This window comes from Ornithodoros turicata, chromosome 5 (assembly GCF_037126465.1).
Source record: "Ornithodoros turicata isolate Travis chromosome 5, ASM3712646v1, whole genome shotgun sequence".
Lineage (NCBI taxonomy): Eukaryota > Metazoa > Arthropoda > Arachnida > Ixodida > Argasidae > Ornithodoros > Ornithodoros turicata.
The window spans coordinates 35,008,280-35,021,398 of record NC_088205.1 but is presented as its reverse complement, the minus strand read 5'-3'; the positions used below and the strand labels follow the sequence as shown (position 1 = coordinate 35,021,398).

Below are 13,119 nucleotides of genomic sequence, written 5' to 3'. Positions count from 1 at the left end.
AATTCAACATTGGGACCCTGTGCTTGGAAGCTGAGACCTGAAAACAGCTTTTGAGCAATACATTGCTCTCTCAGTGACATCTCTTTCTGTTGTCTGCTCATGTACTGCGCAGGCTGGGGACACGTTGGCTTTGTTTAGACGACACCTGTGTTGAGAACATTATTCCTCGACGTAAATGGTGGGAATTTGTAATAGACGACTTTCAATGAAGTCGACTGCTTGACGTGGGCATGACCCACAAATAACCGCCCATATCCACATGGAAATTGCCCAGTGACAGGAAAGTATAATGGCAGTTGTTTTAAAATGGGAGAATTCGGTAACATGGTACGTCTGTATTTTGATTCCAAGCGTGCCATTCGAACTAATCAGAAGTACTTTTTTGCCAGCGCCAGCCCCTTGCTCCCCGGGTATCCCGCTCAACAGGAAACACGTCCAATGGAAATCCGGAGGTTCCGTGTCAACTTTCCTAGAATTAGTCCCCCTTTAGCTCTCCTCAAAGGTTCTAGGCTTCAATGGTAGTCAGTTGACCCAATCTAAGGGCATATGTATCGGGTCGGCCGTCGCGTCCAAGCTTAGCGAAATGTGATAGATAATGCCTTAACAACTTCCTCTAGCTGTACGCTCAACCACCATTATCCGACGCTATGTGGATGATATCATCATGGTGACTCGAGACAACACTGCCATAAATAAACTAATCTCCGGAGCTCGTGAGTGCTGCCCAGAATTGCAATACTTCCCAGAATAACCCTCTAATGGTTCTTTAAGATTTCTAGACATCACCTTGCTTACTGCCCCCACTCGCTGCTTGGAATATGTCAGAGTGGGGCCAAAACCATTCCTCCCACGTCAGAGCTGCCATCCAAAGGCAGTAAAGTCCAGCCTTATCAAAGATGTGTTGTCCTCTGCTATGAGAAAATCCTGCATACGTAGGGTTCCTTCAACTGTATCGCACCAAATTTCTCGGCTGGTTCCATCAGGATACCAAACAGAAAACATTCACAGGCACTTGTACAACCGTCTTTGCCCTTCACAAGCTAGACACACTCAAAATAACAGTCGTCCTTTAGTCCTTGCCTTCTTCCGTGGAATCTCCCACGCGCTAGCTAAAATTTGCAACCTCTCATAACATGCAGCGTTGTTATTTTTCAGTGCATAACAAGCTTTCGAGCCTAACAGCTTTCACATGTTGCATTCAAAGAAATATATGCACTACTCGCCACTGCACGAAATTCGTCGACTGCAAAAAGTACTGCGTCTGTAAGATTCTCCTCACGTGTGGACGTATACTTACATAGGTCACAGGCAAGCCGGTGCCTTAATGATAGAATAAGAAAACATGAGAACGTCAAAAACAGCTCAAACACCTCCGAACTCTCTAAGCACGTAATCTATTGGCTTACTTGTCTCCCGGCTTTTGAAAATACAAAACCTCTTTTCTCAAGCAAGAACCGCCAGACACGCGACTTGCTCGAAGCTTCCCAAATAGCGACCACGAAGGACTGTGTTAGTCAGCCATCTCTCAACGTCCTCAAGTCTCCTTGTCCTTATTCGTCATGGGAGACCCTGGTAACCTCAATTTACCCTCTTCCCTAACCTCGCTCCCCACCATGTCCATATGTCAATAAAGCTGTCATTGCTGGTTCTTGAGTCTGTCGGCGTGCATTTCTCTTGTTTTGTCCTCCGTCCTTGTGTTGTAAGTTGTTACCAAAGCTCAAGGATGTGTTGCCATGTGATCGTACACACCAGCTTGCTTGCCTCCTGTGCACTACGAAAAACTCGTTGGTGTCTGACACTCAGTGGTGCGCTCATAGGGCGTGTTAAGTAGCGGCTCCAGAGCTCCGGGAGCGCTCACCTTTTTTCTAAATGGTGTCACTCGTTTTCCGTAGCGTTGCGCTCTGGATGAACTCTCACGCTCCAACTTGCAGGTGGAATCGCGGAAGTACGGCTCTGCTTTGTGGCATACGGAGGAAGGTGGAGGCCGGAAACCCAATGAGCGGTCTTGGAAACTTCTCCTGGGCGCGTATCGCGCTCGTGTCTCGGACAGACCGTTTAGTAGACGCACCGGAGTACGAGAAACAGAATACACCGAGCGCGTTTGGTAGAGCTGCTACTTGAAGGGACTAGAAGGGACTATCGCATCGGTCGCGGTCGATTCCGAAACTACAGTGTCATTTTACTCCTCGTACAACACCGACAATAACGCCAAAAATTCGACGCGAATTAGTAGAGTTGTTTCTGTGCAATTTGAAGTAATACATGGCAAGAGCAGACGACGGATGTTGAGAGCATTCCGGAATTCCATCTCTGTAAACGTCACTTGGACAAGGCCAATAAGTGAGCGCCCTTTTGCGCGGTTCGGGGAGCCAGGGAGCGGCAGGAGACCTTGGCATCTGACCGCCGGGCGGGAGTGATGGCGTCTGTAGGTCGCGGAGAAGTATGAGATCGGCTCGTGGAATGCTGTTTCTGGTTAGCGTCGTACTTGTTTGTACAGCCAGGAGCGTAACACCGTGTTCCACGGAACGTGGTCACGTCAGCACTCACACTGGTAAACGAAAGTCGGCGTATTTACGGAGGCTTTTCACTGAGTATATTGCGGTGCGAACGTGAAGCGGAGACAATCACCTGCTCTGCAATCCCATTTCATGTGCCCGGCTTACGTCATTCTGATTAGCTGAAGAGGGAGTGCGAATCTTTACTCGGCTATGTAATAGGTACGCTGTTTTCGGCAGATAAACTTGGCCAAGTAGACTGTGAAACCGTGCCGAACATTACCGTATCGGTCTCATAAACACCTTTCCGAATGTGATAGTCCCTTTCACGCCCCCATAGATGACACGATAAAGCTCGGCCGCACATATGCACATGCTGTGCTACCGCCGCGGCTCTTGTGAAGTTGAAATTCGAACCTATCCCGCACCCTTCATACTCGAATTTGGTGCGCTCCGACTTTCACCTCTTCGCGAATTTAAAGATTGACATTAAGAACATTCATTTCACCACGGTTTATGAAATAAGGTTGTAGATAAAGGAAGCACGGCCGGAATTCTTCATTCACGGAGTGAGAAAACTGGTTCACCGTTGCGATAAATGTGTAGCTGTAAATTAAAAAGCAAACGTACGATTTCTTACCCAATAAAATGTACTTCCACCTATTTTTGTTCCATTCGAATATCTATTTGTTTGCGTGCTACGCGAGACTGCATTACTTTTCAGCCGACCCCTATAATAAAATCGTGTGAAGAAATTTCGCCCCCCACTGAAGCCGGCGACTTTCATTTGAGATTCAGGGCCCTCATCGTTCCTCGGTCACGTGACGAGTTACGTATTTATTTTGGCAGGTTATAACAATATTCTGCGCGCCCGGAAAAAAACAATTGTACGGAGCTATACTTCAAGAACTACAACGATGATGTATTGTTGCCAATTCCCAGAGCTTTATGTTTTGGATACTCTCGCCAAGAAGAGCAGCTCCAGTGTCGTTCCCTTGGTGCGCTCCGAGAACTTCTCGTCCAAACGTCTGGACTGTTCTTCCGTCAGATGCTTTCTCCAATAGCCGTCGACGCAATTCAAGCAGTTGAGGAAGCAGTCCACGTCTCGGAGGTACGACACCGCGTAGCTCTGGTCCTTCTTAAAACAGTTGAACGTTCCCCGGGACACAAGCCGATCCAGCTTTACCCGGTCCTGAACAAGCAGAGCCGCAGGACCTTCCAGGAACTCTGCAAGCTGTATGATGACCCTCTCGAAATTTTGTTTCAGGTTCTCCACGTGCAGGAAGAAGTAGTTGCTTTCATTTCGGTGGCGCCACCAGCTGTTGATGTGGTCGAAGTAGTCGTTGTCTTCAACGGTGCCTGCCAGGAAACTCTCAAAGTAGTCCTCGAACGTTCCATCATTGAAGCGGTAATCGGATGCCCGCCTTACCATGTGCCCGTACAGGGACACACAGCAGTCCTTGTAGTTTCGAATGGCGTAGACATACTTGGCCGCAGGACTGAGTCTCATCCTTGAAGCGGGAAGGTGAGTCTTCAGCTTCCGAGGTGGTGCAGTCTTCTCGGCCTTCAGCGAAAAAGGTGCGTTCTTTACTAACATAAAATATCGTTTAATATTGCTACTTTGAAAGCTGCTTCACATATTGTACAATGATGTGCAGTGCATAAACAAATCTAACAAAAGGTCGAACAATGGCATACCTTGCGGCCGACATATTCAAGGAGCGGTATCTCCTGAACCAACTGGTTTTGACTGGAGGGTTCCTCACCGTCGTTGGTGAGCATATAGAGCAGGTACGCGATCCACCTCCCGCCGCAGCAAGGATAAGATGCCACGAACACGTCTCCGGGGTATGGCCGGTACATAATGGCGTACATGACATGGTCCACATCGCAGGCCCATGGCTCCAAAACGCCTTCAACTTCAACGTATGAGGGTCTCCTAGATGGAGGAGGGGTCACGGAGCCTGGTGTGTCTGGTGTACGGGGTGATTGACTGCCTTTTCGCGGAGTTCCAGGCGCCGTGCTGGCTGGCGATACAGACGAGGAGAAGTCCCGAAGTACTGAGGCCGGTAAATTGGGAAATAACGAGGTAGGCAAGTCCGAGAACGAGGACGGCATTCCCGATAACTTTGAGGTTGGCATACCAGAAGGTACTGAGGTAGGCATAGCCAGGAACAGCGCTGGTGGCGTTCCCGACTTGGGCTTTGTGGAAGGACGTCCACATGACAAACAGGGTGTAATCGAGGTCATTGGAGCCCCCGACAGAGCTGAAGGGGTCTGAAGGTCAAGCTCATTCGGTGTAACAGGTGGTCTTTCAGTCGGTGATTCAGTCCCACTTACGGGTACACTGTACGCTGGTGTACTTTGATTGGGTACATTCGACGTTTCTGTTTTCATTGAAGGTATTTCGTTTGGCGTGGCTGGTGGACGTTCGGTTGAAGAATCGCGTCGCTCCTGTGATGGCGGCTCAGAAGTCATGATGCTAGATACAGTTTTGTTCAAGGGACGTAAGCCCGACCTCGGTGATGCGCCGATGATTAAATGAAATTCCGAACTGGGAAGTCTCGTGCTAGCAGTCTTCTTCTTCATGGATATTGACAGCACTATTGTTTATCCATTCCTCTTGATTTCCTGCATTGCTGCTACTTCTAGACAAATATTTGTTTAGCGGTGGCAGTAGCTGCTTTAACTACGTCTGGCTATAAAACGCCTTACATTTTTCCTTTTTTCCGTATAATGACGTCACACTACACCCGTACGCTCAGCTAGCGTTGGTGGCGTGCTGTACCGAGCTCTCTGCCTGCTCAGCGGGTGGCACTGAGTATGAGTTAGTGAGATCTAAGTGAGGCTTGACATGCTGGCTGTGTATTTGTCTACAGGGTGTCCCAGAAAACGTGTCATTGAATTATAAAAAAAAAAGCTCCACCACCTGCAGCCATGCGGTCAACGGCATTTGTTCTTACTGGGTTTTTGCCACCTCCTGATGTGAATGTCGTGTAACGTAAGTTAAATTATGTACATTCTTGCGAGCCTAAGTCGGATATTTGTGAAGTAAAGGTCACTTTTTTACCCCACCAATATGCAGAGCGGGTCTAATTTATTCGAATTGATAATTGACAGGAATACTCAGGAGCTATTCCATAGAAAAAAATAGCCGAACATCATGCTCTACGGAGCTCCCACAGGATAGCGCACGATGAATTTTTCAGCGCGGTCTTTGTCAGCCCGACGAAAGGAGGTTGGAAACCCAGCCCACCCCGGCATCGCAGAAAGAGATAACACAGGCATGGCTTATCGCGTCCGACGTTCGCTGGTATAATGCTTTCCCTCTCCCAATCTTAAGAACTGTTACTTTTTCTACTATCACTCTGTTTGGAACCTCCTTTCGTCGGACTCAGAGCGATAGCGCTCAAAAAGTCATCGCGCGTTATGGTCCGGTGCTCCGAAAAGCATGCTTTTCGGCTATTTTTTCCGATGGGATAGCTCGTTAATATCACTGTCAATTACATGAATTTGAGCGAATTCGGCACGCTCTTCATGTTGGTAGGGTAAAAAAGTGAGCTTTACTTGGCAAATTTCCGAGTTCACTTCGCAAAAATTTACATAATTAAACTGAGGTTACATGACATGCACATCAGGAGGTGGCAAAAACCTAGCAAGAAGAAATGCCGTTGACCGCATGATTCTAGGTGGCGTAGTTTTTTTATATAATTCAATGACACGTTTTCTGGGACACCCTGTATAAGAATCAAGGTTACGGGGCCTATACCTTTATATAATGAGATACCTATGTGTCCCTCCGAAACTTTCCTGACTCCGAAAGCGCATTTAACACATCCTTACCCGGAAGGAAGTACGCACATATTCTTGCACATCGCTTCGATGTTCAATAGGAGAACAGCAAACAGTACAGAAGAAATGAACTCAAATGGCGAACACGAGAGACTGTCAACGCCATATTTTAAAAGATGGTAATTTGCATCTATATGTCTCTCACGCGTTAGAACAAATTACGGTTTATGTAGTATGACCTACTTTGACGCCAAGGTATGGAACCCTATGTCATTTGAAGCAAGAGCTGTTGTATAGTACTGCCCTATTTAAAAATACAGTAAGAAAATAATTTTGAATGGATTTGTGGAGCTAAATAACGAGTGACCACAACGTTTGCAACGGACGGCAAGAGAGTGCTTTTAATGTGAGACCCGTGCAAGGTGAATGAAGTGGCTTCTTCACTCTGTGGCTAATGGCTATGGTCGTCTCAGGGGTAGCATCTCATTACAGCCGAAGTCTGAATACAGCCGAAAGTCTCATTACGGCCGAGAATCCTTCAATCCCCAAGTGTCTCATTACGGCCGAGAATCCTTTAATCCCCTAGTGTCTCATTACGGCCGAAGGTAGTCTCATTTCGGCCGAAGATGTTTCATCACGGCAAAAAAGAAAAAAAGAAGCATCCACCATATTAGCAACCGCTGTGTTTTATCCTTCCCCAAGTGTGTCCGAGGCGGTCTGCCCCCACGGCTTGTGTCACACACAATACTGCGACACAGTTTCATGCATCACTCGTGAAAAATGTTTTTATTCCCATATGTATCTGTTACGCCATTTTCTCTCACCATTCGAAAAACATCCTACTTGTTGGTTCTGCGAGCAAACTGTTTGAGTGTGTTCTGAAAAGGTTACTCCACAAGTGCATGTACGAGGAGTCACATGACCTATGACCATGATCCTTTCCCCACTAGCTGCCTTCTACAGTGTACGTCCACCCGAAATATATTTAAAAAAAAAGAACATAAGGTGCTGAACAAAACGACATATGCTCTTGTTTGACGATGACCATAAGACGTGTTGTCAACCAGACATTTTTTTCCGATATATTCAAAACATATTCAAGAAACTACGGTAAACAATGACAATTACGTCATCATGATACAGTTGCATAGTCCGAAAAATATTTCAGAAGGTATTTTATGAGGCTTTACATGGGATGGAAGAGTCCCCTCATTCATCTTTGAGGGGCACTACATTAGTGCTTATGCCACTGCACTGATGTCACAATGTTGTAAGCATGTGTCACCTTGTGCATTCGGAATTACTGTAAGCTAGAATATGTAAATTCAGAATCAGTATATCAGAAGTGTAAGTAGCAAATGTTACCTGAAGGTTTCATGCTGAAACGCGTGTGAGCAAAACACTGCCGCCGTGGTGGGCGACGTCGTTAGTTTAATCATATACACGCAGGACAATTGCGGGCACATGGAGCAGTGGCAGCAACCTGAAAACGATACATTTTCTCGTTATATATGAGTAATCAAAATATACCTTCCCACATGTTTGGTTTTGTCGTTTATAGGAAGCGCTAGTAGGGGAACAGCTCTTGGTTGGTCACATGCAAGCCACAACACGAGGGGTGCCGATATTCCCATTACGCTGTCAAAAATAAAAGGTCTAGAACCATGCACACTTCCCCATGCAAATACTTCTCCAGCATCGCGAGACACCGTACCCATGTGTCCACGTAAATGATGCGCAGGAGTGAAAAAGATGCCAACATACCTGTAATCCAGTGTCTCATAAGTTTGCTTCGATTTTCTGGCAGCTACCATGAAGAGCAATGCACGATTCACAAGTTTCGTTTCGCCATTCTCATTGCTGTACATTTCGCAAGCGTCACGCAATCCCACGTGACCTCCTTTGGGTCAGTGAAAATTACTCGCGTCATGGACATATACAGGGTGTTTCATTTAACTCGAACCCCACCTTTAAAAAATAACGGCTCATTGCGTCACAACGAAACCATCTGCATAGTATTACTAGTAGCCTAAAGTGTTTCAGAGTATTTTTTGTGCCGCAATTAACTAATTAATTAGTGGAAATTAATTTTCTAATTACGAGGATTACAAGGAAGATATCAATTGTGAAGTTGTAGGCGCGCTGCCATGAGAAAACGAATCCAGCTGGTTTTCATCTCTCTAGCTCTAACGACTTGTTTTTTACTGGGTCTCCAGAAATGCGCCCGGACTTCCGAAGCTTGGACGGAGCATGCTTCCGTCACGCAAAAAGAGCGCTCTATCGCAGCGCCCTCCCACGTCCACTTGACGAACAAGGAGATATGCGACCATTCCAGCCTACACTATTATCTATCACCCTTGCATGTGCCGTATCTGCTAGACGATCAGAGGTCACAGTGACGATGACAGCGCGGCGCTTTGTCTTTTTACTGTTTGTTTGATTTCCTCTTCTTTCTTTCTGATTTCGCCGTGAAGCAAATGAAAGTACGCGACAGGGAAGGGTGGCTATCTTTCAACCGAAGCACCTTGATCCTTTGTTCACTTTCGTCTCCGTACGCACACTCTTTGTTGAATGCTCTGCGGATCAAATAATGCCCTATTCCAAAGAAGAAAGAGCTGACATGGTGCTTGCCCTAGGTGCTGCACAGCGCAATATGAAAAAGGCAGTGAAGATTTTTCAGATGTGGCATCCCGGCAGGAGACCAAGCCCTGCGATGATTGTTCGTCAACACGAGACGCTAAAAGAATTCGGCAAGTTTTCCCAAAAGCGTCGTAGGTCATCGACACCTTCAGACGACGTCGAACCAACATTATGGCGTTCTTTGAGGCACACCCTCTAGCCAGCCTCCGCGAGGCCAGCAGTCAGAGTGGTATTCCGTTGTCGACGGTGTGGAGGGTAGCAAAAGAGGCCTGTCTCCATCCTTACCACGTTCAACTGCATCAACAGTTGCAGCGCAGAGACTTCGAAACCCGATTGCACTATGCCAACTGGCTGTGCATTGTCGATCAGAACCCGCAATTTTTGAGAAACATTATCTGGACGGACAAGGCAAACTTCTCCCGGGACGCGCAGGTGAACGTGCGCAACTCTCATTATTGGAGTACCACCAATCCCCATTGGCTTCGCAAGTCGCATCATCAGTATAACTGGTCCCTCAACGTCTGATGCGGCATTTCCGACGGGACCCTCATTGGGCCCGTCTTCCTTGATGGGACACTGACCGCGGACACATACCTAAACGAGGTTCTTCAGGGCGCCGTGGAAGAGTACTGCGCCAACCTCCCACTAGCGCGATATGGTCAGCTGTGGTTTCAGCACGATGGCGCTCCCGCACACAGCTCCAGCCCAGCTCGCGCCTATCTCGACCACGCATTTCCTAACCAGTGGGTGGGAAGGTTCGGACCAGTGCCATGGCTTGCCGGTCCTCGGACCTTACGCCTTTGGATTTCTTTTTGTGGGGATATGTGAAGGACCGCGTGTACGTCGAGGACACGACAACGCCTGATGCCCTCAACGCGAAGATCACTCAAGTTTGCCGTGAAATTCCCGAGGACATGTTGCGGAGGGCGATCGAGAACACAGCCAGGAGATGCCGATTTTGTGTGACGACGCAAGGCGACCTCTTCGAGCACCTGCTCTTAATGTCCATAATATTGTTTGTTATGTTCGAACACATGTGCGAAATGCAGTCACACGTTGCTCTTTCTTAAAATAAGTTGTCATTAAAATATGTTACATCAAAAAGAGGCGATTACTTTTATCCTGCTCTTTTCTTTTTTCCCTGTGCAGCACTTAGGGGACGCATCATACCCGCTGGCTCTTCGCTGGAATAACGCATTGTTTGTGTCACGAACCATTCTTCAAAGAGTGGCAGTAAATGAGTAAATGCGTAAACGTTAAAAGAGGGTCTGAACAAATGCCACCCGCGGAAGCTCTTCCTTGTGTTCTCTGGTTTGCTTGCTTTTTATTTTTATTTTGTAAACCCATGCTCGAGGTTCAATGTGCTTACGTTGAAAGATAACCTTCCCTGTCGCATAATTTCAGTTGCTTCACGGCGAAAGAAGAAAAAAAGAGGAGGAAATAAAAAAAAACAATAAAAAGACAAAGTGCCGCGTTGTCATCGTCACTGTGGCCCCTGATCGTCTAGCAGATACGGCACCATGCAAGGGTGACAGATAAGAGTGTAGGTGGAATGGATTGCGTATCTCCTTGTTCGTCAAGTGGACCTGGGAAGGCGCTGCGATCGAGCGCTCTTTTTGCGCGACGGAAACATGCTCCGTCCAAGCTTCGGAAGTGCGGGCGCATTTCTGGAGACCCGGGAAAAAACAAGTCGTTAGAGCTAGAGAGATGAAAACCAACTGGATTCGTTTTCTCATGGCAGCGCCTACAACTTCACAATTGACATCTTCGTTGTAATCCTCGTAATTAGAAAGTTAGAAAATTAATTCCCACTAATTAATTAGTTAATTGTGGTGCAAACAATACTCTGAAACACTTTAGGCTACTAGTAATACTATGCAGTCGGTTTCGTTGTGATGCAATGAGCCGTTATTTTTTTAAAGGGACTATGAAACGATTTTTTTCTTCGTTTCGTTCGAAAGAGGACATTTTTCTGAGTCTAGAACCGAAATTTTACCTTCGTCGCGCGAGCGGATTTCTCGGGAGCGAATTTAAACGGATTCGGCGAAGGGAGGACAGCTGGCGCCGCGCTGTGGCGAGCTGCCGAGCGGAGACACAGCGGGCAACTTGACGCGTTTTTTTGAACATTTTCTGCTTCTCGATAATTTTAGCATTAGCAGATGGCGAAGCGGGCGAAGCGCTCGGAACAGGGGGGAGGGAGAAAGAATTCGAGTGAGAGGGTGTGGAAAGGGCACACGGCGCACATGCGCAGTTCGATCAGCCAGCGCGCGCTTTTTGGCGCCGTTTTCCGGCTACTTTGTCGTGATTCGTTACGGATGATCACGTGGTCAAGGGGGGGGGCGGTGGTTTTCGTGGCGAAACTGTGGAAGCTACAGCTGCACTCCACTGGTGTTGCCGAGCCGAGGAATCCCGCCAGGAGCATGCGCCGTACGATCCTGCGTATGCGTTCATCGGGAGTGGAAATCTCCATGACGGCAGCAGAGGAGGCACAGTAAGCGGGTTTCGCCGCCGCGAAAATAGTGTCGCCGCTGGCGTTTCCCGCCAAATTCCGGCTATTTACTTTTCATTGGCTCCGGCCCCCCACGTGACCTTTCTCGATCGTGATTGGCTGAGGCTCATTTAACCGGTGGATTCGCCCGCGTTCGTTTCTCCGAGGCGCCGACCCGTCTGACCGTTGTGTAGCTGGCGTCTATGTAGGCAGACGGTGATTTCGTTTCGTGGATTTCGACGATGTTCGAGCCATGGAACGAACGCCTGAATGAAAGGTAAGCAGACAAACGTATGATGCATGTCAGTGATCAGACGTTTAATACTGTCGCCTAACTGTGTACATGGAGGTACGCCTTGTCCCGTATTACATCACTTTCTGCCGGTTAACAATCATGATATGGTTGATGATTCTGCGTGGCGTTACTTGTTGCGTTTTGTTCCGCTATTTGAATGTGTCTGATGTTTAATACACTGGTGTGCATGAAAGGAAAACAGCGTGCATTGCGTACGCAGGGCTCCTCGAATTTTGTCATTAGGCGCGTAACGATAGCATGTCTTACGTAGCGTATTCAGAATATTAACGTTGCCAATGCTCGGGTTTACCATATCATTAACAGGTTCTTTTTCTTTCTTCATTCGGACACCGACAGTTGTTCGTGACCCTGCGATCCGCGAACATGTGGCCCCTGTCACCTGAAAATTCTACAGTTGTGCTGAGATGAAGCGGGTGGCTTCTGCGACTCATCACGTGCTATATATGTGTATAATAATATCTACTTTCTGCAAATCGAATAGGAGTCCTTAATGATTGTATAATATGATAGTCACGCTTTCTGTTGCTCGTCGCTATTTATTCTTTATTTATTCTGTAATAATCGTGTAGATTTACTTGCATTCAAATGTTGCTTCTTGTTTATATGTTTACCGTGTCAATAAATTTGTACATGTGAACTCCTTCGTCTTCTGGACTTTCATTTTCATAATATTAGCAGATGGCCTAGCGAAGCGCTCGGAACAGGGGGGGGGGAGAATTCGAGTGAGAGGGTATGGAGAGGGCACGCAGCGCACATGCGCAGTTCGATCAGCCAGCGCGCGCTTTTTGGCGCCGTTTTCCGGCTATTTTGTCGTGATTCGTTACGGATGATCACGTGGTCAAGGGGGGGGGCGGTGGTTTTCGTGGCGAAACTGTGGAAGCTACAGCTGCACTCCACTGACAGCAGCTTTCGCGCGATCGTCGCATCCTGTGGTTTTCGTCGACATGCCGAGACGATGTTGGATAGTTGGTTGCCCCAATTTACGTCAATATTCGCCTGGTATCCAATGTTTCATGCTTATCAGTGACGAGACGGACAGCTTTTGACGCCACAAAGCAATCGGACCGCCGGAATGGAAAGACGATGCGGTGCCATCGACTAGCTGCTCGTGTTTGTAGCGGACATTTGCATGATCGAATTTACGAAGCGTACGCTGAACCTCTTGAACGTACTGAATAACGAGCTTAGTGTCGTCTGAATCAAGGTGTAGCACCATCACAATACCTGTCCACACCTGGGAAAGAACATCCACCTAAACGGCGCAAAGGTGTTTGTATTTTTCGTTATTGGAGCTGACAAAGGTCTCTCAGTCCGTGTGGTTCAAATACTGTCATAGATTTCAGGATTGTGTGAATGGGTTAATTCTCATCTGCGTGACTCTGAACCTT

General features: G+C 47.4%; 1 protein-coding gene across 1 annotated transcript; it reads right to left on the bottom strand.

Moving 5' to 3' along the window:
* Nucleotides 1-3,416: 3,416 nt before the first annotated feature.
* Nucleotides 3,417-5,056, bottom strand: LOC135395507 (sulfotransferase 1B1-like). The gene is made up of 2 exons (XM_064626679.1): nt 4,194-5,056; nt 3,417-4,059 (listed from the first exon to the last, which is right to left on the bottom strand). Exons 1-2 carry the CDS (start codon nt 4,971-4,973, stop codon nt 3,442-3,444), a joined length of 1,398 nt encoding a protein of 465 aa, XP_064482749.1. The 5' UTR covers nt 4,974-5,056; the 3' UTR covers nt 3,417-3,441.
* Between the last annotated feature and the right edge of the window lie 8,063 nt (nt 5,057-13,119).